Raw genomic sequence first — 25,387 nt, forward strand, 5'->3', positions numbered from 1 at the left:
TCAGTGTCGTGGGTTTGAGCCCCTTGTCAGGCTCTGTGCTGACAGCACAGACCCTGCTTAGGATTCTCTCTCTCGCCTTCTCTCTGCCCCTCCCCCACTCACACCAGCTCCGTCTCTCTCCAAAATAAGTAAATAAACTTGAAAAATTGCACTGAATCTATATGCTATTTTCTAACCATACCCGCAACTGATTATTGTATACTGACTATACCCAGCAACCTTGCTAAGTATTCATTAATTTTAATAATTAACCTCTAGATTCTTTTAGATTTCCTATGATACCATATCATGTGAGAACAACATTTTCTCTAAAAAAACTTCTTTAAGTTTATTTATTTTGAGAGAAACAGAGACAGCATGAGTGGGGGCTGGGGGCAGAGAGAGAGGGGGAGAGAGAGAGTCCCAAGCAGGCTCCACACCATCAGCAGAGCCCGATATGGGGCTCGAACCCACGAAATCATGAGATCATGACCTGAGCCAAAATCGAGAGGTGGACACTTGGCTGACTGAGCCACCCAGCCGCCCCTGAGGACAACATTTTCGTCCTTCCTTTGTGGTTGTTAAATATCGATTGTTTTTACTCTCTTAGTAAACTCAGACTGGCAAGAAACGTTTGAACACAAATGGTAACAGCATCCATCTTTCTCTTGCTTTGATCTCAAGGGGAAAGCTTAAGTATGCTGCCCGCTATGGGGACTTTTTATCACCTCATCAGATTAAGGAAGTTCCCTGTAATTCCTATTTTGTTAAGTTTTGTTTTGCTTTGTTTTTGTTTTTCCCATGAACGGATGCCAACTTTTACCAAATGCTTTCTCTGCTTCTGTTGAGAGGATATATCATTTTTCTACTTTACTCTGTTACTGTGGTAAATTATATTAATTTTCAAGCGTTAAAAAAATATCCTGTCCTTGGAATAAACATGAACCTGCACTTACGTTGTGATGTTAAGTGCTTCCACCTGTGCTCACCTGTGGGCAGCCGGCCCCTCTCCTCTCCTCCCCTCTCCCTCCTCCCCCTCCTCCAGACCCCTTCTCTCCTCCTCCTCCCCTCCCCCTCCTCCCCTCTCCTCCCCTCCCCTTCCTCCCTCTCCTCCCCTCCCCCTCCTCCCCTCTCCTCCCCTCTCCCTCCTACCCTCCTCCTCCTCCCCCCTCTTCCCCTCCCCCTCCTCCTCCTCCTCCCCTCTCCCTCCTCCCCTCTCCCTTCTCCTCCCTTCCCCCTCCTCCCTTCCCCCTCCTCCCTTCTCCCCTCCCCCTCCTCCCCTCTCCTCCCCTCCTCCTCTCCCCCTCCTCCCCTCCCCCTCCTTCCACTCCTCCCCTCCCCTCTCCTCTCTTCTCCTCTCAGTCCGCACCAGGTTTGGGGGTCAAGGTTCGGGGGCCTCATAAATTGAGCTGGGAAGTAACGCCTCTCCGTGTATTCCTCTGCCCGTTTGGTCTGTTGATGTCTGTGTCACCGACTTCTGCTTCTGCCCTCGTTTCTGCCAGCTTCCCCTTCCCGCGTGTCGTTTTTACAGGTCTTCTTCTCACCTCCAGACGACTTTCCACTTCCCTTCCCTTCTCGCACGGGCATCGTGACACCACAAACGTCGCCGTGGGCACCCGTACCCGCACGCCACGGGTCAGAGGGGAGGCCCGCAGCGTCACTCCCGACCCCCACAGTGACTCTCCTCGGAGCGACGGGTCGCGTTCTCCCACATGCACGGGCACCACCCGCTTGCCGCTGGTTTCTAGTACGCTGGCTGTGGCACAGGACACACTGTTGGAGAGTCCTCCGCACCGATGCAGGCCGGCTTTATGGCTCAGCACGCGCTCAACGTTCAAACGGTCCAGGAGGGGTAGAGAGCGGCCGTCGGGTGCAGTGCCGCACGTCCGTCCGGGAGGCCAAGTTGGGAGTCATGCTGCTCAGATCCTCTCTCTTCCAGACTTTGTTCTCCTGCTCCAGCCGCCAGTTGCGAGGCAGGGAGTGTAAAAAACCTCCCGCCGTATCAATTAGCCCACTTCTTCTCCTGCTTCTACCCATTTTTGCTTTAGGTAGGTTGAGACCATGTTACTGAATGCATACAAACTTCAGGATGAGAACTTCTCACTGCCTCTTACGATTCTGAAGGCTCCCTTTTTAGCTCTAGGGATGCTTTTTGCCCGAAAGCCCCCACTGGCATTAATGCGACTGCCACTCTTCTGATTAGTACTGCTCAGTGTGTCCTTTTCCAGTTTTTTGTTTGCTTTCTGTGTCCTTAACTTTCACATGTGTCTCTAGTAAAGAAAATAATCAGATTTTACATGCAGTCTGACAATCTTTTCTTTTTAACTGGTATATCTGATTCATTTAAAATCGGTGCTCTTGGGGCGCCTGGGTGACTCAGTCAGTTGAACGTCCGACTTCGGCTCAGGTCATGATCTCGCGGTCTGTGAGTTCGAGCCCCGCGTCGGGCTCTGTGCTGACGGCTCAGAGCCTGGAGCCTGCTTCCAATTCTGTGTCTCCCTCTCTTTCTGTTCCTCCCCTGCCCTCACTCTATCTCTCTCTCAAAAATAAATAAAGATTAAAAAAAAAATCTTTTTAATAAAAAATAAAAGCGATGTTCTTGGGGCACGTGGGTGGCTCAGCCGGTTAAGAGTTCGACTCCTGGTTTTGGCTCAGGTCACGATCTCGCGGTTTTGTGGGTTCAGGCCCCGCGTCGGGCTCTGTGCCGACAGTGTGGGGTCTGTTTGGGATTCTCTCTCTTTCCCTCTCTCTGCCCCTTCCCCCCTCGTGCTGTCTCTGTGTCTCTCAAAATAAATAAATGTAAAAAAAAAAAATATGAAATCGATGTTCCTACTGACATGTGGGGACTTCACCCCACGGCTCTACTCAGTACTGCCTCCGTGGACAGCCCCCAGCTCTCCGCCCTCCTACTGTCCCGTCTCTCCAATTTCTACCGTCTGCTGAGTTGACTGGGTTTTAAAATTCCATTTCTCCTCCCTGCAATCTAGAAGCGCTCTTTATTTTACTGTCTCAGGCTACCCTGGAGACGACAGCATGCGTTCTCACCTTATGAAAATCAAGGACAAACCACACCTTCACCCTCTTCCTGAGCACTGACGTCGCCTGGAGCTTGCAGTCCACTCACCTCCCAGCGCTCACACCAGTGGCCACGCTGTGATTTACTTGTATACATTTTTAAACCAAACAAAAAACCAAAACAGTTATTCTTGTTTTATGCAGTCGCCACTCATTTGGACTGACACACACGTACTGTTTCATCACCCCAGTTGATGTGGGTCCCCAGGCCTGCAGAGCTCTCCAACTGAGTCTCCCTCCGGGGGACCCAATCCGGGCTGCTGGTGTCCCGGACGAGGACTCGAGACAGGACTCACGCAGAGGAGCGGGGCTGCTGGTGGCCGGGGGGCAGGGGCCCCTGGCGGGGTGCAATGAGGAGAGAATGTTCTGAGAGGCCCAGGATGATCAGGCACCACCTGAAGGCTGACGTGAAAGCCGGTGCCTCTGGGGAGGGGACCGTCCGAGGGTGCGAGGACTAAGAGGTCGGGGACGGTCTCCCAGGCTGCCGAGGACACCCGCTACAGAGTAACAAAGAGAAGTACAGAGAGACAGTGTGTTCAACAAGCTTCCCTTAGAAACAGGCTTACCAGCGATGAGTGTTCAAGAAAGGTATTTGCAGCTTGTACGTTTTGAACCCTTTAGGCAAAAAACAAACAAAAAAAAAACCAAACTTAGCAAAGATTCACTCCTATGTCTCCAAATGTACCATTTTAACAAAAGCGAGAGGTCCCATACGTGGTAGAAAGACCACAGCTTTGCAGCCTAGCGTGGCCTAGAAGATGCTGTTGAAACTCCCTGCGGCTCAGTTTCCTGACCTGGAAGACAGAGACCATGACGATCTCCTCGCGGAGCTGATCTGAAGGTCAGAGATCAAAGACTGAGCTGCCCGCTGCCCTGGATCAAGGGTGCAGACACTGGTGCGCGTGAGGGCGGCGGGCGGCAGGAGGGCCCAGCGCTCTCTCTTGGGCGAGAAGTGAGCGGGAACCACAGAGCCTGGAGGTGTGACCGCGGGCTGCCGCCGCGAGCCGGGCTAGGGCCACTTCTCACCCCTGGGAGGCTCAGACCCCTCCCACGAGCCTTCTCCCAGAAAAATGCGGCCAGCGGCTGGCCGACAGGCTGACCCGAGAACGCGGGCTTGGTCGAGACCGCCTTCCCCGGGAGCCACACGGCTCCGAGGGCCTCCGTACTCGGCACCCTCACCTCTGTCACCTCTGTCCTTCCACCCAGCGAGGGGCCGCACGGGAGCCACTTCTGACCGCTGCTGACCAAACGCGGCCTGCTGGCCTGCACTGCCCCCCAGGTACCACGACACCACCCCTGCCCAGCTCCAGCCTGCGCCCCCCTCCTGCCTCTGTGACCCGCCCCCAACCTCTGACGACCCTCCCACATCCAGCCTAGAAGACAGGGCGGCTTCAGAGACCCCACCGCCTCTAACATTCAAGCGTCCCGGTTTCACATCAAAACACAAACAGACCTACCACTTGAAGCAACAATCAACCAAGGCCTGTTAGTTCCAGTTTGTTGTCAATCAGTCTGTAAGAACTTATCTTGTTTAGAATTAATTTTTAAGCTAGAACCAAACAGATATTTGCATAACCGTGTTCACAGCACCAAACGGTGGGAGGAACCTAAGTGTGCGTCATCAGAGGGACGGATAAACACAACGTGCGATGTCCACACGACGGATCACGTGGATAAAGAGGAAGGACGTCGTGACATCTGCCACGCCGTGGACAAGCCTGGAGGACGTTATGCTCAGTGAAACGCGCCAGACCCGGAAGCAGAGAGCCCATGCGATTCCATTTTCACAAGGACCCAGAGTCGTGAAACACTGGAGACGGAAAGTGTGGGGCTCCAGAGACCAAGGGAGGGGGTGGGGAGCCAGTGTTTCATGGGCACAGAGGTTCAGTGCTGGGGACGGAGGGTGGGCACGGCCACACAACACTGTGAATGTCCTTTTTTTTAATGTTTATTTCTTTTGAGGGGGGGGGGGAGGGAGAGAGAGAGAGAGAGAGAGAGCGAGCTGGGAAGGAGCAGAAGGAAAGAGAGAGAATCCCAAGCAGGCTCCATGCTGTCAGCACAGAGTCTGACATGGGGCTCGATCCAACGAACGGTGAGGTCATGACCTGAGCAGAAACTACGAGTCACAGGTGCCCTGACGCCGTGACTGCTCTTAATGGCGCTGAGCTGGACACTTAAAAAGGGTGAATTAGACATATGTGTAAGGAATGACACCCTGAACAAAGGTGGGAATAAGCCACAAAGGTTTTTCCAAAACATTCACTGACAAAGGACTCGCGTCCAGAACACACACACACACACACACACACACACGTACGTACAAAATCTGAAACTAGAAAACGATATGGATAGGCGAATGCAAAACGGAGAAAACTCAAACAGCCCAAGAGCCTCCCACGACCACTCGGCCTCACACACCATCAGTGAAATGCTGCGTAAGACCAGACGCCATTTCACCGAAATGGAAAGTTCCCAGCCCGCCAGCACCAAGGGCGGAGAGGAGGGGTGACGGGCTCACACGCCGGTGACCCCAGCCTGCGTGAGAAGGGTCACCGAGACTGGCGCCTGGCCACGCCTATCACCGTGGCCCTCCCTCCCGCATGTGCCCACGGGGCCCCGTGCGCAGGTTTCCAGCTGCCCGGGGGCGGGGCGGATGCGAGGCCAGCACGCTCACAACAGACGCCACAGCACGACACGACGGGACCAAAGCCTGCGGGTCAGGCGGCGTTTTAAGGGAGGCGGAACAAGACAGCCGGCGCCACGGCCCCTGTGCAGACTGCCAGGCCGAACGCACGGTGAACCGCAGAAGGGTCGGGGCCACCACGGGTCCAGGCAGAAGGGAGGCGGCCTAAGCGGAGCACAGGGGTTCTCGGGGCCGCGAAACCCCGCCTGTGACACTGTGGTGGAGGCAGAGTGACATCACACACCTGTCCACAGCCTGAGAACGGAGAGCACGGAGAGCGGCCTCTCACGCGAGCCGTGAACCTCACAGGAACACGTCCGCCCGGCCCGTCGGCCGACAAGCGCCACGCCAGTGTGAGGGGGAAGCAGCCGGGGTCACGGGGCGGGGGGGCTCGGGGGCTCTGCACCTCTCTGTAGTCCTAAAACCGCTCTGACAGCCAAGTCTATTCATCTCTTAAGGAATATGGATAGAAGAAAAGAACTCGGTATCTGTGGGTCAATACGCTGTCTTTAGAGGGGGGCGACGAGAGGCCCTCCCTCGTGATTCTCGTGAGGCCGAGTCAAGTTCACGTCTACCACGTTTACAGCTGCGCTGGCCACACAGCAGGCAGCGCGCAAGGCACGGTGATGTCCGCAGACTCAGTGGGGCAAGAGGGGCAGCGATGAGACAGGAGACGGTCCGCAGACACGGGCGGGGGGCGGGGGGGGCAGGGAAGGTCCGGATGTGCAGGAGAGGCCCCCCACACTTGAAGAGCAGGGTGACGGCAGGAGAAGGAGGGAGGGGAATGGGTGAGGGTGGGATTCCAGGAAGATACAGGTGTATCTGCACGACCGACGTTCATTTTTAAAAACCCGATGGAGAAAGAAAATAACTAAAATTCAATTACCTCAAGATCATCAAGGGAGCGAGTGATACTAAATCTCTTGGATCTTCCAAATGATCTCCGAGCAGAAGTGCGCTGAGAAGTCTGAGTGAGTCCAACTCCCCGCCCAAACTTTGAGCCCTAAACACAAAGAAAAAGTACATCACGTTACCTTCTCGGGAAGAGAGGCTGAGTTCTGCCTGACACCCTGCAGTGGAGACGTGAGGGTCGTCCCGGGTTGATCTCATGCTCTGTACGAACGACCCCGATCCAAAACCCAAAGTTGAAAATAAAAGTCACCCCAGGATCTCCACGCATCTGCTCTGCCCCTGAAGCTCGGCGCCCGGAGACAAGCCCCAGCTCACGCCTGCAAACCACAAGGCGGGTTGTGCCAGCTGACCGGCCCCCAAAGGCTCTCACCAAAAGAGCAAATGAAGAACCACGGACCAATAACTGGGGAAACATAAAGGGTGTGGCCAGAGAAGTAACTATTAATGTAAACGTTATGCTTTTACATAATTTCACAGGCATCCGAGGAAACTGAAGAATCCCCAGACCGTCAGCTGGTGTCTAAAGACCAGACCAACTCAGGTGCACAAGACAACAGGCCATTAACACGTCTTGTTCTTTCTCTGGGAAATGACCAGAATTAATTCACTGTCATTATGGGATTGTCACTTCCCCAAATGCGATCTGGGTCCAACAAAGAAGGCCTCCCGTTTTAAATGTAAAAAGCCTCACAGCTGAAATCTCTGATGTCCTGGGTACTCGAAACCCTAAAGTGACCAATTTCAGGCACAGAGGAAGTGAGCGTGTTTTCTGCAAACTGGGAGGCAGGCCCTGACCCCCTCTGCCCCCCTGCGTGAGGACCTCGGCCGTCCTGCAGGGAGGTGGCCTCGCCACACCGCCTCGTACAGCTCTGGGGGCTGTCTCGGCACCAAACCGTCCCCACACACGCCCTCACTCCTCCCCCCCCCCCCCGTCCCCGGACTGCACCTGCACCCGGGCCACTCGGCTGCCTAACACCGGGACCGCCGTCACCCGCCGTTCCTGACACAGACTCGAGGGGCCCTCCAGCCACAGTGGCCTCCGAGGGGGCAGCGGCCCTGAGGCCACCGAGCCCTGGCTCTCCCTCCTTCCCCTCCCGGCCTCCCCCCCCCCACCCCGGCTCCTTCCAGCCACTGGCCGCTCCCCTCACGCCGTGCTGACACCCAGAACCCGGCTTCTCACCCCTGCCCCCCAATCACTCAGGCCCGAACCAGAGAAACGAGCACCTTATTTTGAATCCTTTCATTTTTACCAAAAAGTCACATAGGTGTCGATAGCAACGGCCTTCATTTCGCCTACGGCGTGTGGCCACGGGGCTCTCACAAGTGTTTCCGGCACGGTCGCGGGCACAGGAGCACGGGGCGCCCGGGAGGAGCACACGACAGGTCTCGGGCTCCAAGCAACTCCCCGTCTACAGGTCCCCCTGAGAGGCTCCCCGTGGCTGCGGGCTACACTCTGGAAGAAACCAGAGGCCCCTGGAGGCTACACTGAGGACAGTGACTGCGGGTCAGGACCGCTGGGAGGCTGAGAAAGGGCCTCACTCCCAGGGAGAAGAGAAGGCCAGGCTGGAACGCAGCGGCGGGACAGGCAGGGCAAGGCCACGCCGCACACGGCACTGGCACGGATGCTTCAGCGAAGTCGTCCGAAATAGAGCGCGTAAGCTCAGGAACCGGCAGCCTGTTGGCCACGGGGAGCAGAAAGAACTGACCCAAGAAGCAGCGGCAGAAACAGCCAAACGGGGCAGAAGGGGAGGGAGAGAGAGAGAGAGAGAGAGACGGAGAGGGAGGGAGGGTGAGGGAGAGACGGGGAGGGAGGAAGAAAGAGGGAAAGAGGGACAGGGGAGGGAGGGGGAGAAGGAGGGGGAAGGAGGGACGGTGGGGGTAGGAGGAAGGGACGGAGAAAAAGAGGGAAGGGGAAGGACGGGAGTGGGGAGGGAAGGGAGGAGGGAGGGAGATGGAGAGAAGGAGGGAGGGCAGGGAGGAGGACAGGAAGGAGAGAGGGAGGGAGGGAGGCGGAGGGAGGGAGGGACTGTCTCAGGACAGCACAAAGGGCAGGTGTGAAGAGAAGGGGCGGGACATCCGAGGGTCGCACCTGCAGCCAACGCTCGGAGTCCGAGTCCTCGGGAGAAGTAATACAAGTACCTCACGAGCCCTAACGTCCCAGCAAGAGCTCGAGAAGCCGTCTGTCTGCACGCTGTCACGGCAAAGGCACCTCTCCCTCTTCCTGTGCGCATAGCGGATGGTGCTGTGCGCGGGGAGCAGGACAGGAGCTAAGTGTAACAAGGGACAACGGGTGCAGGAGCACAGAGAGGTGACCACGACACCCACACCCCCAGAGAGGGGCCCGGGGGACGGCAGGTGGAAAGCCGTCACCCTGAGCGGTCCCCTGGTGAAGCTGTGGGAGCCGCAACGGGCCTCCCCGGGGACCGTGCTGGAGCTCAGCGGGGAGCTCCCGCTGAGAAATCAAGTCGCACAGAAGATCCGCTCGTCCCCTGACGGGGCTGGGTGACCTGTGCACGCTGCCTCTCTGCTGGTCTCGGGGACACTGCTGGGGGGGGGGGGGCTCCCATTCAGACCCAGGTGCGTCCCGGCCTGGTGGCCGGCACCCCAGGCCCTGGCCCCCTGACACTGTCCATGCCCGCCCGGCCTTCTGCCTCCCGCTGTTTGGTCACCGGGCTGGTTCCCTGCTAGCAGGGACCCATTCTCGAGAAGAATTTGTCTAAGAAATTTCTTTTTCAAAAAATAGGCCAAAGCTGATTGTGTCTATAAAATGTATCCGGAGCCCGGCCATCTCTTTCCAGACCACTGCTCCCCCTGGCCCCAGGGCCAGTGTGGGGTGGCCAGCCTCCTCTGGAGTCCTCCCCCTTCCCCGCCCTGCGCTTTGTGCTGACACCGGCCCGGTACCCCTGCTCAGCACCCTTCAGGGGATGCCACGCAGCGGGTGAGGCCTGGTCCCTGCCGTCCAGACCCTTGCGGGCACCCGCTTCGCCACCCCGCCTCTGGCCATGGCCCCCAGGCCCCTCCTTTCAGAGGCCACCGCTAACTGCACTGGCTGCGGGGCTGCCCTGGGGCCCCCTCCGAGGCTGCTGGTTCCCCCCCCCCCCCCCGCCCCCGAGGCACAAAGTGGCCCAGGAAGCCGGGCCCTCTGTCCTCTGAACGCCTCCTGCCCAGCACAGGGTGGGGAGAAGACCAAGAGCCAAGGAAGACGAGTCATGCGGGCACCTAAGTGCCCAGCATCAGGGGGCCCAGGGCCGATGGGCGAGGGAAGCCAGCAGCCATTCGAACGCGCGCCCACGGCCGAGGTGAGCACGCGGCAAGCGTCAGTCCGTTGCCAGAGCAAGGGAGCCTCCACACTCGTACGAGGCGAGCCCTTCGCACGACTCACATGTGTGCTGTTCCAGATCCTTATGTGGGGGGAGTGGGTAGGGAGCACGTGGCTTTGTGACAAGACCGAAGTGTAAGTTTCAAGCCCAGGAGGCTGCAGACGACACCCAGGCCGGGACTGGGCCACCGCATCGCAGCCGACACCTGGTCCCGCACGCAGACCCGCGGGCTTTTGAAGCGTAAAGGAGAGAGAGAAGCTTAACAAGCGAGCGGACAGAAGAAAACCCCTGCACAGAACCAAATGGAGGTGGCCGCACTCCAGCAGTTCACCCACGAGCAGAACCCTCGGCATTTGTTTGTTTGCTTCCACCGCCCCCTTCCCGTGTGAAGAGAGAGAAGTTCCTCTGGACTTCTCCCTCCCTCCCTCCTCCCTCCTGGCCACTCCCCCAGGACCCCTGGAGGCAGAGCCAGAGGGGACCCTGCTGGCCAGGGGAAGGGGACACAGACCCCAGTGTCCCAGAGCTGATTACAGAAAGGAAGCTCTAAAAAGAAATCTAATTAAATCAATCTAATTTTTAAAAAAGGGAGTTATAAAATTTTACTAAAAGAAAATGAAGCCTAAGTAAATGGAGAGAGATACCAATTTCACGGACAGGAAAACTCAACGTTCTAAGGATGTCAATTCTCCCACGGGTCTACAGATGAAAATACAATTGCAAAAATACGTCAGTGGCGTTTTGGAGAATTTACAAACTTACTGTAAAATCTGACACGAGAGAGCAAGGCTCAGCACAGCCAAGATAAGGCAAGGAGACCGGCACTTCGGATACAAAGACTCATCACCGAGCCTCAATTTCAAAAGTCAAGTATTGGTGGGGGTACGGACATGGGAAACAGAGCACACGTGAGTGACAGCAGCCCCACAGTCATCCGGAGAGAGAGGAAAAATCAGCTTGCCACCCGCCTTGTTCCATTCATAAAGATCGACTCCAAAACAATTTTAAGACCAAAAGAAGAATATTCCTGACCTCGGGATAGTGATGAGGTCAGGAATCAACACTGAAAATCGTGAGAAGACTGACAAGTTGGTTGACATTAAGGTCAAGAGCTTCTGTTCATCAAGTCCCCACAGAGCCAGCGGAAAACACAAGCCACAAACGGAGTCAGTGTATGTGCCACACAATCGTCGCAGGATTAGTAGCCGGTATCTGTAGCTTCTACAACTCAAGAAAAAAGACAACCCAATAGAAGCGGGCACAGGTGTGAGCAGGTCCCTCAGCAACGTCTTCACGGGCAGAGCCACTGTAGAGTGTCACTCCACATCCACCAGACGGGCAGGAAAGTCAGAAGCCCGGCGGGCGAGTTCCGGCAAGGACGCGGAGCCGTCTGGCACTCACACTAGCGGCACGGGACCGTCGGGAAACTGAGCCGGAGAACCTGGACCCATAGTCTCCCGGTCTTGGACTCGGCCGCTAAATCACGAGGGAACAGACAGGGCAAACTCTGGGACAGATTCACCTCCCGGGGTCAGTCCTCACATCTCAGAGATGAGATGAGCATATCCGGGGAGGGGCCGGTCGTGTCCCCCTCCCTCCGGACACATCTGTCTACACTCCAAAGCGTAGGAGGGAAAACCCAGAGTCCTCCCTTCTGTCTCCAAGGACACTTGCTCAAAGAGCCAGGGTCTCTGTCCCCTCTCGGCGTGCGTAGAAGCTCCCCGATTCCTGTTTTCAGGTCTCCTCACCTACAGCACAACCCTGGTGCGTGCAGGGCGACACCTGACGTGGCTGCCGTTGCAACGGCCCAGGGGTAAGGATCGAGCGCTAGGAACGAGTGCGGTCGTTGTGAGGCAGTTGTCGAATCTGTCCCCGCTGCAGAGAGCCGGCGTTTCCCGTCAACACGAACGAGGGCAGATACTAAAAACTGCGCGAAGGTGAGCGAGCACCGGAACGGCCCCCGGGGCCTCCTCCGCCCGCACAGCCGGGGACGCAGGCGTGAGCAGGAAGCTCAGCAGCAGCACCGCCGCGTCTCCGCCAGCTCAGTGCGCGTGCGAGTGTGTGCACTGCTGCGGTCACGGTGGAGACGAAGGAGCTGCAGACAGCGTCGCGGCTACAGCGGTGGAACGACACGGAGCCATCACCAAACGAGTCGTCACCACTGTTTGCAAAGCCCAGAGAGCAGCACAGCTACAAGCTACACAACGCGCCGCTGCGGGACTCAAACCCTGCTGACTCCCGCAGGAACACCGCGGCCCGCCCAGCTCTCAAGACGCTGGCCTTCCCTGGAAACCACAGAAAACCACAGCAGGGCGGTAAGCGGTGTCTCTGTCCCTCAGCCTCCGGTCCTGCCTCCCCGGGAAGCTCCCCGGCACCTGAACCGCATCCCCACGGGGCCCCGATCCCCACCCCCCCCCCCCGCGGCGCTCCGCTGCTCCAAAGGGGCTCCTGGCGTGGAAGGGGTGCGCAGACCCGCGGAGGCTCCCTGCACTGTCGGGTCGTGGGCACCGGCCTCCCGCTGACTTTCCCGGCCCATCTGTTTGCTTCCCTTCCCTCCGATTTGGGGCGTTGTTTACACAGGGTAGGTAATGAGCAAAGCCGCTCTTTGCAGGAGGATTTAAATCACGGAGCCTTAGTTGTGGCCTCTCCAGTATTCTCTGAAACTTTTATTTACAATCTATTTTAAAACTTCCTCTCGGGGCGCCTGGGTGGCTCAGTCAGTTGAGCGTCCGACTTCGGCTCAGGTCACGATCTCACGTGGGTTCGAGCCCCGCGTCGGGCTCTGTGCCGACAGCTCAGGGCCTGGAGCCTGCTTCCGGTTCTGTGTGTCCCTCGCTGTCTGCCCCTCCCCCGCTCACGCTTTGTGTCTCTCTCTCTCTCTCTCTCTCAAAAGTAAATAAACGTTAAAAAAAATTAAAGAACAGGGGCGCCTGGGTGGCGCAGTCGGTTAAGCGTCCGACTTCAGCCAGGTCACGATCTCGCGGTCCGTGAGTTCGAGCCCCGCATCAGGCTCTGGGCTGATGGCTCAGAGCCTGGAGCCTGTTTCCGATTCTGTGTCTCCCTCTCTCTCTGCCCCTCCCCCGTTCATGCTCTGTCTCTCTCTGTTCCAAAAATAAATAAACGTTGAAAAAAAAAAAAATTAAAGAACAAACAAAAAAACTTCCTCTCATTGTGCTGGGAAACTGCACAAGACCTGTCTGTCAGGCCCAGTCCCCTCCTGGCCTGACCCCTGCCGAACCCATCGCTGGCTGGGCCACACGAACCCAGCCTCGGGCATCCAGTGCCAGGCCTCGCACTCTGTTCTTAGGAAGAGAATTAAGAAAAACCATTTTTTTCTCCAAAGGAATTATTTTTAGCAGGTAAAATATGTTCGTATTCCCGTAATAAAAACTCAAAATAACAGAAGATAAAACAAAAATGTCCTGGACCCATCCCCAGTTTTGCCTTCCACCCCCGAGGTAGCTCCCACTATCGGTTTGGAGCGCTTCCTTTGAATGTTTTCCCGTGTATTTATATATAAACATATGTACACTTTATTTTTTTAAACACATGTATCCTGTAAAACATAGGTTTAGTTGAGGGGTGCTGAGTTTTTTACACAAAAATGGGATTATGTTGGCTATGCGTATTTCTGTGGCCTTTTTCACCTCGTGTGCCGGGGGGAGCCTCCCACAAGGTGGTGCGTGGACCCACCACGCGGGGCGGACGCCTGACACGCCACGGGAATCTTGCCGAGCGGCTAACGACTACCTTCCAGCCTCCCTGCAGCGGGGCTGTCCCGGGACTCGGCCGACCCACCCGGCACCGCGGGAACAGGAACACACTCCGGCCGTGGCTCCCTGCCCGCCGCAACGTGGGCATGACGCTATTTTTTTTTTCTTTTAATTAATTTATTTATTTGAGAGAGACAGACTGAGCGGAGGAGGGGCAGAGAGAGAGGGAGAGAGGGCGACTCTCGCGAGCACGGGGCTCGAACTCACGACCCCGAGATCATGACCGGAGCGGAAATCGAGGCGGATGCTTAACTGACGGAGCCCCCCAGGCGCCCCCGCATGACACTGTCTTGTACCTGGAGTTTGGGCGCGGGTCACGGGCAGGGGATGGCAACACAACACAGAAGGAACAGGTCCTCGTAAAGGCGCGGCCTCTACGCCAGCCTGGCCTGCCCACACCTTCTCGTCACAGAGGACGCGCTCCACATACAGCGTTTAGGACACTGTGAGATTAGTACTGCGGTAACAGTGCTGAAACTCCTATTACTTCAAACACTTTTTTAATGTTTTACTATTTATTTTCAAGAGAGAGAAAAAGACAGCGAGCAGGGGAGGGGCAGAGAGAGAGGGAGACACAGAATCTGAAGCAGCTCCAGGCTCCCGGCTGTCAGCACAGAGCCCGACAAGGGGTTCAAACCCACGAACCATGAGATTACAACCTGAGCCCAAGTTGCATCCTTAACCAACAGCCCCCCAGGCACCCCTACTTTTAAATGAGTGCATGAAGTTAACAGCATTTTTTTTCAGCATTTTTTCATTTTATTCGATCAGAAAGGTACTTTTTAGGCTCTCACCAACACTGCCAGTTTGGAAGGACTCACCCCTAGCAGGGCCCTCCTGCAAAGCGGCAAGCCTCTCTGGGGCAGCGGTCCCCAAACACTGTGTTCCCAGGATGCCCCTCATACAAATCACTGAGGCCCCAAGAGCTTTTGTCTCCGTGGGCGTCATCTATTGACAATTTCCATATTAAACCGATATATTTAAAAATTTTTATTAATTCACTTCAAAATAACAACAATAAATCCTTTAGGTAGTATCATAAATAACATGTTTTCATTTAAAAATTTTCCAAAATCCATTATGTGCAAAGTTTAACAACGGATTTTGCTACTTAACCAAATACTTTAATTAATGTTAGTCTGAGGATATCAGTTTTCAAAGAAGCAGAATTAAACATCCTTAATTCAAGTTAAATGTAGCTGAATCATTTTGATGACACAGACAGCATTTCAGGGTCTTGGGTTTTCTCTTTCCCATCAACCCCTCTCTCAGTCACACGCTCCCTTAGTGCATCCTGGCCACGGACACCCAGCAAAAAGAAAATCCGAGTAAACAGAGCGGGAAATCATCTACTTATAAAACACCACTTAGCTCTCCCACGGTGTCACCGGCTCAGGCCCCACCTGCCCAGTCTGTGCCTCTGCCTCCCCTCTGGCCTCCCCACAGGAGGAAGAGTCAGAGCCCCCGGGGCTGGCACTCCTGCTGTCACCAGGACAGGAAGCCCCTTCCCCATGGCTTGCTGGCCTCCAGGCTTCCGCTGGGGGGGGGGGGGGGGCCCAGGCCTCAAGGGAGGGAGGTGTCACAGTTCCAACAGGAGCTCGCTCTGGTTTTGGACGTCTTCCCGGCGGGGGTGAGCGGTGCTGTGCCACTTTTCTTGGGGGCAGCCGCCCAGTGCTGCAGTGGCTCCGACGGGTTTCTACACTATCTCCGTGGGGACAGCGCACTAGGTCAGCACCCAGAGGCGAGGCCCGGCAGCGTGGCCTTGAGGGGCAGCCTCCCAGCTTGCAGCCTCTCCCCTGCTGGCCTCTGCCTCGCCCCTGCTGTGGGGCCTGCCCCAGGGTCCCCAAGGGCTCTCCCTCCAGGCAGCTCGCAGCCTTTGGTCTAGTTAGCACTTGTCCACTCTGTTTCCCTGCTCCGATCCTGGCGTGTTTTCTGTCTCCGGGCTGCAGCCTAATTCTGCCAAGAAGCATGGGAGTAACTTGGGGCCCCCACTGCGCAGCACCCCACTCCCAGCACCTCCCTGCCATTCCCAGTGCAGCTCCCTCTCGTCCCCACTTCCGGGCATGTCCCCATCTCCCCCCGCCACTGGCCCCATCCTGACAAGCCTCCAGGAAGGATGCCAGGAGACCGCCTCCCAGCCTCTGGAAGCTTCTGCTGCTACAGCAAGGGAGGCTGTGGGATTAGGCCGAGCTAATGAAGGAGAAACCCTTGAGCAAGGTAAAAAGCAACTGATAACCTTCAAGAGATTATGGCAGAACCCAATAAAACACCACTCATTACCACTTATTTTGAGATGAACTGGGTGTCCCATCACCACTGCAGAGGAAAGACAGGTCACAAACCAGTCTATGCAGGACAGACCGCGAGCAGTCTCAGTGTCAGCACTTACTTGCACTGGAACTTGGGCAAATCCCCTGACGCGTAAAAACCTGACTGTCCTTGTCAGTAAGATTGAAAGATAAAGACACCCAGCCTGACGAGCTCACAGAACCCCTCTCGGGTCAACTGGTGAGCGCCAGACTGTTACTTTCCAACAGGAGAAACACGCCGATGCCACTGCGCTATCTCAGCCTCTCGTCACGGCCCGAGCCACGACAGCCAGCACCTCACTGTCACCACGCTTGTGGTCACGGTGAGAGATGGCTACCGAGCAGCCAGAGACCCTCACAGGGACACGCACGGGTCTTCACAAAGGAGCGAAGGCAGCGGTGTCGACACACAGCGCCAGAACCCTGGGACGTCTGCGTGCAGAAAGATGAACGTGGACACAGACCTTCCAGCCTTCGCAGCAATCGACCCCAATGGGGTCATTCACCTAAACGGGAAATAAAAAATTATAAAACTCGAAGACGACACAGGAGAAAAGCTAGAGGACCCTGGGGTTGGTGGGGCCTGTTCAGAGACAGCACTGAAGGCACAATCCGTGAGCGAGAGCCGATCAGCTGGACTGCGTCGAAATGGAAAGGTTCTGCTCTGGGAAAGACCACGTCAAGAGAACGAGACCAGCCTCAGGCTGCAAGCACAAGACAGGGGAGCATGGGAGAAGGTAGTCAGCATCTTAGTCACCAAGGAAACGCAAATCAAAGTAACAGCGCGACCCCCGCTGCACACCCGTCCGAACAGCCAAATCCAGGACTCTGCCCCCCCCCCCCCCCCGGCCCCACACACACACACGTGGCGGGGACACAGAGCGACAGGAGCTGCCGGTCACAGCTGGCGGGAACTCAGAACCGCGGTGCAGCCGCTTCGGGAGATCGGCGGCGGTTTCTCACGGAAGTAAACATCCACCACCGGCTCCCGCAATCGCGCTGCTTGGCGTTTACCCAAAGGAGCTGACGACTTATGTCCACACCAAAAGCTGAGCTCGGGTGTGAACGGCATCTTTATTCATAATCACCAAAACCCAGGAGTAACTAACGTGGCCTTAGCAGGTGACGGACGAATAAGCTGCGGTCCCTCCAGACAGCGGAATATTACCTGGCGCTAGAAAGAGACAAGCCATCAAGCGGGCAAGAGACCCGGAGGAAGTGTGGACGCGCACGACTGAGGGCAAGCGGCCAGTCTGAAAAGGCTGCACGCCGTGTGGCCGACCATCCACGGGACATTCCGGAACAGGCAGGTCGGCGGGGACGGTAAGATCAGCGGTGGCCGGGGGCTGGGGGCCGGGGAGGGCAGAACAGGTCGGAGCCCAGGGGTGTTGAGGGCAGTGGGCCGCGCCGGGCGAGACCATGACGGCGGGTCTGCCTGCCATCACACGTGTGTCCGAGCCCGCGGAAGGCACACGCCGAGAGGGACCTTGACGTGAACTGGGGACTCTGGGTGATGACGACGCGGGGGTGGAGGTCCATCAGTCGTAACGAGGCAGCTCTCTGGTGGGGGTGCTCACGGGGGGGAGGCCGTGCACGTGTCAGGGCAGAGGGTAGGAGGGAAGCGTCAGCACCTTCTCAATTTTTATCGTAAGACTGAAACTGCTCTAACGACATTAAATCTTAAAAAAAAAAAAAAAGCCCACGGTTTGAATCATGACCCTGCTTCGTCCTATTAAACCTTAAACCTTAGAGAAGTCACTTAGCCCCTCGAGGACAAGTCACCTCACTGGCGGAACGGGGGCCGCAGCACCCCTGCCCCACGGGTTCCCCGAGGTCAGAGCTGCGCTGGGAGCGGTCTGAGATGGCGGGGAGCTCCACAGCGTGTAGACAGGGCCTTCACCTCGGACGAAGGGCGGGCGAGGGGGCACCCGGTCCACAGAGAGCCGCGCCAATCCCATTTCCTTCCACCCGTGTGGTCAGGCGCTGACACACCAGCAGTGGAGCTGGAGAGTGCACGCACTAGTGGGACACGTGCCCCAAGAGGTGCTGACGTGTCTGATTTCGGGAAACGGTTGCCACCTTCCGGGCCTTCGCTTCCCAGCTCACCCCAGCTGACAGGAGGCTCGGGTGGGAGAAGCCCACACCACAGCCGGCTCGGCGGGGGCCGGTGGGAAGGAGCCGGGCGGGGGCGGCCGCGCCCTGAGAACACAGGCCTCGTGCGGTTCAGCCCCGGGGCGGCGGGGCGGCGGGGGACGGGGTGTGCTTGTGGCAGAACCACAAGCGCCCGCAGTTTAGAAACAGGAGTCGAAAACCCGCACGATCACAACTGTGTAAAAAACGAACATCCATCCTTAGAGACGGGGAAATGTGGCCATGGCCTCCTGGAGGAGGTAAAGTTGGGGGGGAGTCCGTCCGCTCCTCCCGCTTTCTATTGTCTTTAACGTGTTTTAGGGTGAAAACTACGACACGGGAAGGGTGTGATTGCCAACAGCATATTCGCCAAGCCGCCCCTCCCCTTTCCTCTGTCCCGGACCCTGCCCTCACCAGCCAGCCGCCCTCGGAGGGATTCGTTGTGACATTTTCCACTGTTGAGAACCAGGACGTGGACCCAAGCAGAAAAGGAATTTTACAATCACGAAAGTCCTCCGAGGGAAGTGCCTCGGAAACACCGCTCCACGGCTACAGCCACCGCCACACGGTGGCTCGGCCTGTCCCACCAGTGCCACTGGCCACCCCCCTGCTGAGCAAAGTCCCGCACGCTGACTCCTGCCCTCGTGCTCCACACCGAGCTCCCGGGGGGAAGGCAGAGGGCCCCAAAGGGACACAGGCACGTTCAGGGCAGTGCTAGCCCCGGCGGGTCCCCCTGATGCTCATCTGTGGCGAGCAGGGAGCCGAGCCACCAGCCCGCCGCTGAGTTCAGCTGCCACTTTTTTCACAGCAGGATTTTCCAGATGAAGGGCACAGAGCAAGGATCCACACCCTGGGAAGCTCCCTGTCCTGAAGTCAACAGTCTCTGTGCTTCAAGAATTTTCTCACCTCAGGGGCGCCTGGGTGGCTCAGTCAGTTAAGCATCTGGCTTCTGCTCAGGTCATGATCTCGCAGTTTATGAGTTCGAGCCCCACATCAGGCCTGCTGCTGCCAGCGCAGATCCCGCTTCAGATCCTCTGTCCCCCTCTCTCTGCCCTTCCCTCGTTTACGCTCTCTCTCTCAAAAAAATAAATAAGTGAATAAAACATTAACACCCCCCAAAAAAAACCAAAAAACAAAACTGTGTTCTCACCTCAAAAGGGCGTGCTGCCCGAGCCCACAGATGACATGGGCACCGAAGGCCAGGGACAGGACTGTCCTAGGCACCGGCAGCAGGAAAGGGCCCGAAGGAAGGAGGGCCTCAGCCCAGGCTGCGTCACCCGCCCCCGCCCAGGTGTCCAGCCCAGGACCCGAGAGAGGGGGCAGCACGAAGAGGGCTCCCCGGCAGGACAGAGCCTGCAGCACGTGACCAAACACATCCCGTGGTGGCGACAGAGGCACAGGGCAGCCCGACGGAGTCGGGACCGGAGACTCGGCCGTTAACACGCTCCGCTCCACCAGGGACAGACCGCGTCACGAAATCAAGCTCACGTGTGTAGAGCGCGCCTAGCGGGCTTACCTTTTTGTCCTCCTTAGTCTTTCTAACTTGTCGATGGGGCCCGAAAAGGTTCTGCACCCCAAAAGCCTTCCTGGACCAGTCCCTCTTCTGGGAGCTCAGCGGGGCCTGTGCCAAGCTGCCCTCCACTCGGTAGCGGTCCGCGGGAATCTTGCTCATGGGCGGGGGCAGCGTGCCGCAGTTCACACTGGACCGCCCGTCGGTGGAGTCCGTGTACGACTCCTGGTCACTGGCGTGTCCGCACGGCCACTCCTGCAGGACGTGGACCGGAAGCCACCGCTGGCCGTGGCCCGCGGCGCCCCTCTTGGAAGGGGGGACCGAGCTCCGCGAGGAGGCCGGGGGCAGCTCCACGTGAGCAGCGGGCCCTAGGTGCTTACCGAAGTCCCGGCACCTGTCCGCCTGCGGGGCGGCCTCGAACGGGGGGCCCCCCTCGGGGTCGAGGCAGAAGGCCCCGCTCCAGGGGGCGCCCCGGGGCTGGGAGCCCCTCCCGCCCGCGCCCTCCCAGCCGCCGCCGCCGCCGCTGCCGGGGCCGTGCCTGCTGGAGCCGGCACCCAGGTCGACCACCAGCACTCGGCTGCTCCTTTCCTCCTGGTGGAAGTTGCCGATGCCGCTGTCGCTGTTGCTGCTGGTGCTGGTGTTCTGGTGGGCGTCCGCGTCCCCGTCGGCAAAGGCCCGGGCCCGCACGCCCTCGATCAGCTCGCCCATGTCTCTGTACAGGACGGAGATGAACTGGAGGGCCGGCAGGCAGGATGCGGGGAACTCGAGGCAGCCGCCGGTGTCGGGGTCGGCCGTGCACTCCAGCCCAAACCGCCGAGCGATGCCCTGGTGGATCCTGTGATTGAACAGGTCTGGATCCACCATGAACACGTGGCAGGAAGTCCGCAAGGCGCCCTCGTCCTCGTGCGCCAGGCTCCCGTCGTCGCTCGTCTGCATGGTCACGAGCCCGAAGAGCCGCCGGTCGTCTGGGCACACGGCGCTGAAGGCCAGCTTCTCGGCCGGGTACTCGGCCAGGACGGCAGCCTGGTCGGTGCAGAGCCGCACGCGGTCGTGCAGGACCCTCATGGTCACCAGGGAGTGGATCTTCTGCTCTGCCCGCAGGCGCCGCAGGCAGCCACGGATGGCCTGTAAGCTGTCGGACTCCAGGTTGCAGCTCGTGGAAGGAAGTTCGATGGACCCCAAGTAACCCACGACCATGGCCACGTTTAAAATACTCGCATCTAACGCAAAATCTTCGTGATTCTCGGGGCCGATACTGAAAACGGAATCGTCATTCATAACTTTTGATATTTCCTCTTTGGAAAGCAGGTTGGGATTCGGGTGATTTACGCTTTCACGTCCAAGGTCGAATCGCGCGGCAGCTGACTCCGAAAGGGATCTTTGTTTCAATTTCAAGGGCTCGGAACTGCTTGCACGGAGACTAGGATTTTCAAAGATCATATTGAAAATCCCACCAGACTGCATTTCTTCCACGACTCTCTCGGCTCTGTTTATACCTAACGCTTTCGAATCGAGTTTGGGCTTGAGCCAGCCTTTTCCTTCGTAAAATCCAACCTCTTCATCACTGGAACAGGACTCCACGTGGCCGAGGCCCTCGCCAATCACCATGTGTAGGACACCAGAACATTTCCCGATTAATTTCACCACGTCCTCATGGGATGCTTTCTTCACGTTGATTTCGTTGACGGCAAATATCTGGTCTCCGGCCCGGAGGCCCACAAAGTCCGCGGGGCTCCCTCTCAGGACACAGCTGAGCACGCACGGCGCCTGGCCAGAGAGCGTGAAGCCGTACCCTGCCCGTCCTCTGGCCACCTCCACACTCCTCAGGCGAGGGGGCGCCGGCCCGTGAAGCGGACGCTGCACCGCGTCCCCTGCTCTATACATCTCGCCGGGCTTGCGACACCAGGGGCATAGCTCGTTAGTCCAGGGGCCGCGCTCAGGGAATGCCTGAGCCTACCGTGGTGCTTCTTGAAGTGACGTCCTGAGGAAGAGAACAAACGGCCTGTTATTAAACATTCCGTGTTCCCGTTGCTTACCGGTATCTCCTAAACATAAAAATGTAGCTCGTGACAAAAGCCACCACAGGAAGAGTCTCTGGTCACCACGTAAATGTGCGAGTGAGAGAGAAGCGGCAGCCTGCACAGGGAACCTTCAGGTCAGCCTAAGAACCTTCCCACGAGCAGACAGCGTGTCTTCCGGAAGGGACGCCTGTCCAACCGTCCAGGGCCGAGGAACACAGGGCGGTGGCAGTGCCGCCTGCCCGGATGGGAAGTCCGAGGGCCGCCGCAGGGGAGGCTCCCAGCTCCTGCGCGGGCCCAGGCACCCCTCCCGACCACCCCGACTGCGTCTTAACCGGAGGGGAGGAGCCAGAGCGAAAGGCAGCGCGGGCCACACACCTGGGGTAGAAAGGCACCTGGGGGACCTGGCCGACCCCCTGTTTGGTCACAGCCCCTCCGTCACGACCAGTTCTCCCTCAGGGAAGAGTCAGCTTGTGTCTCTCATATCCCACCACCTCCCTCGATTAATTGCTTTCGAACAAGATACCATGTGGGGGAAAATACATTAGTCTGAAACCACCTCAGTCAACCACAGAGGCCACCGGACAGAACAGGTAAAACCGGACAGAACAGGTAAAACAACAAAAAGGGGAACAGGAACCTTCAGCCTTCCAGGGGATGACTTTATCATTAAAAGTACTGGTTGTCACAGAAAACACCTGCGTCAGGGTCCCAGGCCCAGCCCAGACCTGATGCCCCCACAAGGAGGACACACAGGAGGCGGCACAGTCATGCTCACGGTTGGGATTTGCCCCGGTGAAATCGAGCACAATCGGCACAGGGTAAAGGGGGGCGGGGGGGGGGCGCGCGGGGGGGCAAGTCCCGAGGAAGCAGGCGCCAGCTGCCAGCATCCTCTCCCGGGGCGTCAGGTGGGGCGCGTTGTCACAACACGTGTGGGGTCTCGGCCGCCAGGGGAGCGCATTAGAGACAGAGCTGGAGAACAGAAAGGTTTGCTCCGAGGCGGCCCCACGGGCGGATGTGGCGACACAGAGAACGTGGTGTGCGGGGACGCGGGTTTGAATAAAATCATCCTGGGAGGTAAGAGTCATAAGAGAACAATTTATTTCTAAATCGCCACATTACTTAATACCTAAGTGGCGATAAATTAATCATTTAAGTACTATGGACAGCTAACTATTCGCTATTCATCGCTAGAAACGCGTACATTAAAGTTGGCCAAGAATAGTGTCTTAGGGTCTCTCATTGGGGCCTCTTTCTTACAGGCCGGATGGTGCTCCCCCACCAGATATGCCCAACCCCCGACGCCCCCCTCCAGGAGCCTCCATCCAGGAGCTTATCCTGGATGAGTCGGGCAGGCCCCAGGGTCACAGGGTCCTCACCAGAGGGAGGCAGGAGGCTCAGAGCAGCAGGCTGTGAAGCTAGAGGAAGGGCCACAGAGCTCACCAACAGAGCGCCTCCAGAAGCCACAAAAGGTGAGGGAACAGACTCTCCCCTGCGGCCCCCAGGACAAAGGGCCCTGCCCGCACTGTGACCGCAGCAGGTGACACTGATTGTGACCTGCCACCCCCAGAACTGAGGGAATGGAGGGAACAGAGTCGTGCTGCGGTCATCGTTTCCGCAGCCACGGAGCCTGCGCTAAGGCAACCAGCCTGGTGCTGGGGGAGGGGGGCGCACAGGTGCAGGGAACAGCATGGGGGGGCGTGACCCCTCCCAGGACAGGGGTCAGCGAGCCCCTCCTGCCCTCCTCGGTGACAGAAGACCTCCCGGCCACCCGTCTGTAATCCCTCCACACGCCAGAGTCGTGGCACTGAGACGTGACACAGGGTGACGGTCCTCTTTGTGGCCTGCCCAGATATTTCTGGTAGACTCGCACTGTCGTGTCCCGCTAACTCCTTCTAATTCATCCAAGTCATGTCTCTGTGCCTGCAACCACATTTTATTTTATTTTTTTTTTTTTTAAATTTTTTTTCAACGTTTTTATTTTATTTTTGGGACAGAGAGAGACAGAGCATGAACGGGGGAGGGGCAGAGAGAGAGGGAGACACAGAATCGGAAACAGGCTCCAGGCTCTGAGCCATCAGCCCAGAGCCCGACGCGGGGCTCGAACTCACGGACCGCGAGATGGTGACCTGGTTGAAGTCGGACGCTCAACCGACTGCGCCACCCAGGCGCCCCATGCAACCACATTTTAGAAGCACAGCCTACACGTTAACTTTTCCTTAAACCGCATCAGCTCATAGTGAAACGAGAGGAGCAGACAGTGAAATCCAGAAGAAACCACAGGGCATAGTTTCCAACGCCCACGGGCATTTCTGCCATCTGGGCCACTCAGGTGCCTGTTCTGGGTCCCTTTCCTCCGCCAGGAGATTCTGGGTTAGTGAGTCCAGCCGCCTGTTTTGACAAGGTCCCACCCCCACCCCACACACCTTCTGGGTGATTCTGACAGGTGGCAACACCTGGGTGGGCTGCTGTGGGCTGAAGGCGTGTCCCCACTTCACAGGGTGTTGAAATGCTACCCCCTGGTGTCCTCGTAAAAGAGGAGAGAGGGACCTCGCCCCTCCCCCCGCGGTCCCTGCTCCCCGCCCCGTAACGACAGGAGAAGGTGACCATCCGGAACCAGGAAGTGTCCCCGCCACACACTGGCTCTGTGAGCACCTGGCCCTTGGTGACAAACAGGCTGTGGTTTAAGCTGCTCCGCACGCGGTGTCCTGCAGCAGCCCGAGGGGACAAAGACACCGTCCAGTCCAGCCCCCTCCTTGCACAGAAAAGGTGATCGAGGCCAGAAAGGAGCGACAGCTTCCCAGCAGCACAGACAGTAGGACACACGGTCCCCCTCTCACTGCGCCCACGACCAGGATCAGTCCCTCCGAGTGACAATGTCACTCCTTTACCGACTCATCCCTCAGACTGGCGGGACCTAGAAGTAAACACACACCGGCTGTCCGGCTGCTTCCCCTCCTGCCCCCCGAGGTTGAGGTCGGGATACGACGGTCCCCTGTGTGCCCAGCCCGGGCCGGCAGCGTCCCAGACCCGGAAGCCACAGACGGGCCGGGCCCTGAGCAGCCCACAGGCCCCAGGGAGCGAGGCGCAGGAAGAGGCAGGCAGTCCCCAGCCCGTGCTGTGTGCTCGGTGCCCGCAGGACCACCAGCGGTCCCTCGCCCCACGGCTCGGCCCCCATCCCTCCCCGTGCAGGGGGGCGTTTTGTGAGGACGGCGCCCCGGCTCACCACGACTGCGCCACCAGAGTCACATTCGCGGTGCGACAGGCACTGAGCTGAGCACGGGGCCGAAAGGCCAAAGCCACACAGCACAGCACCCACGGTGCGTGGCGGCCGGACGGGGACCGGGAACTACCGGGCGGGAGGAGCGGGGAGCTCGGGCACGGCGCCGGGCGCGGAGGAAGCGCTCGCGGTGGGGGAGCCTTCCAGGGCTGTTCCCGGGACTTTACACGTAGCAACACGCGTGTCCGCAAGCCACGGCGCCCTGACGTGGGTACGACTGTTCCCATTTTGCAGACGAGCAAATGGACACACGGAAAAGCCGAGTAACTTCCTACGGCTGCACGGCTAGTGAGCGTCACCGGTGGATTTGAACCCAGCTCTCTCCGTCTCCACACAGAGGGGTCCCTGGAAGAGGCAGAGGCAGCCCCGGGGCTGGGACAGCAGGCACTACCCATACGCAC

General features: G+C 58.0%; 1 protein-coding gene across 4 annotated transcripts in view; it reads right to left on the reverse strand.

Moving 5' to 3' along the window:
- RGS12 (regulator of G protein signaling 12) overlaps positions 1 to 25,387 on the reverse strand; it is a 119,561-nt gene that overhangs the window by 73,011 nt on the left and 21,163 nt on the right. For 3 of the 4 annotated variants that reach the window (XM_045474713.1, XM_045474710.1, XM_045474714.1), the window contains exons 2-3: positions 19,695 to 21,669; positions 6,624 to 6,740 (exon numbers count right to left, since the gene is read on the reverse strand). In XM_045474713.1, coding sequence (XP_045330669.1) covers positions 6,624 to 6,740; positions 19,695 to 21,572 — 1,995 coding nt within the window. In that variant the 5' untranslated portion in view covers positions 21,573 to 21,669. The remainder of the gene's footprint in view (positions 1 to 6,623; positions 6,741 to 19,694; positions 21,670 to 25,387) is intronic. The other variant, XM_045474712.1, reaches the window with a different exon arrangement.

This window comes from Leopardus geoffroyi, chromosome B1 (assembly GCF_018350155.1).
Source record: "Leopardus geoffroyi isolate Oge1 chromosome B1, O.geoffroyi_Oge1_pat1.0, whole genome shotgun sequence".
NCBI classification, from domain to species: domain Eukaryota; kingdom Metazoa; phylum Chordata; class Mammalia; order Carnivora; family Felidae; genus Leopardus; species Leopardus geoffroyi.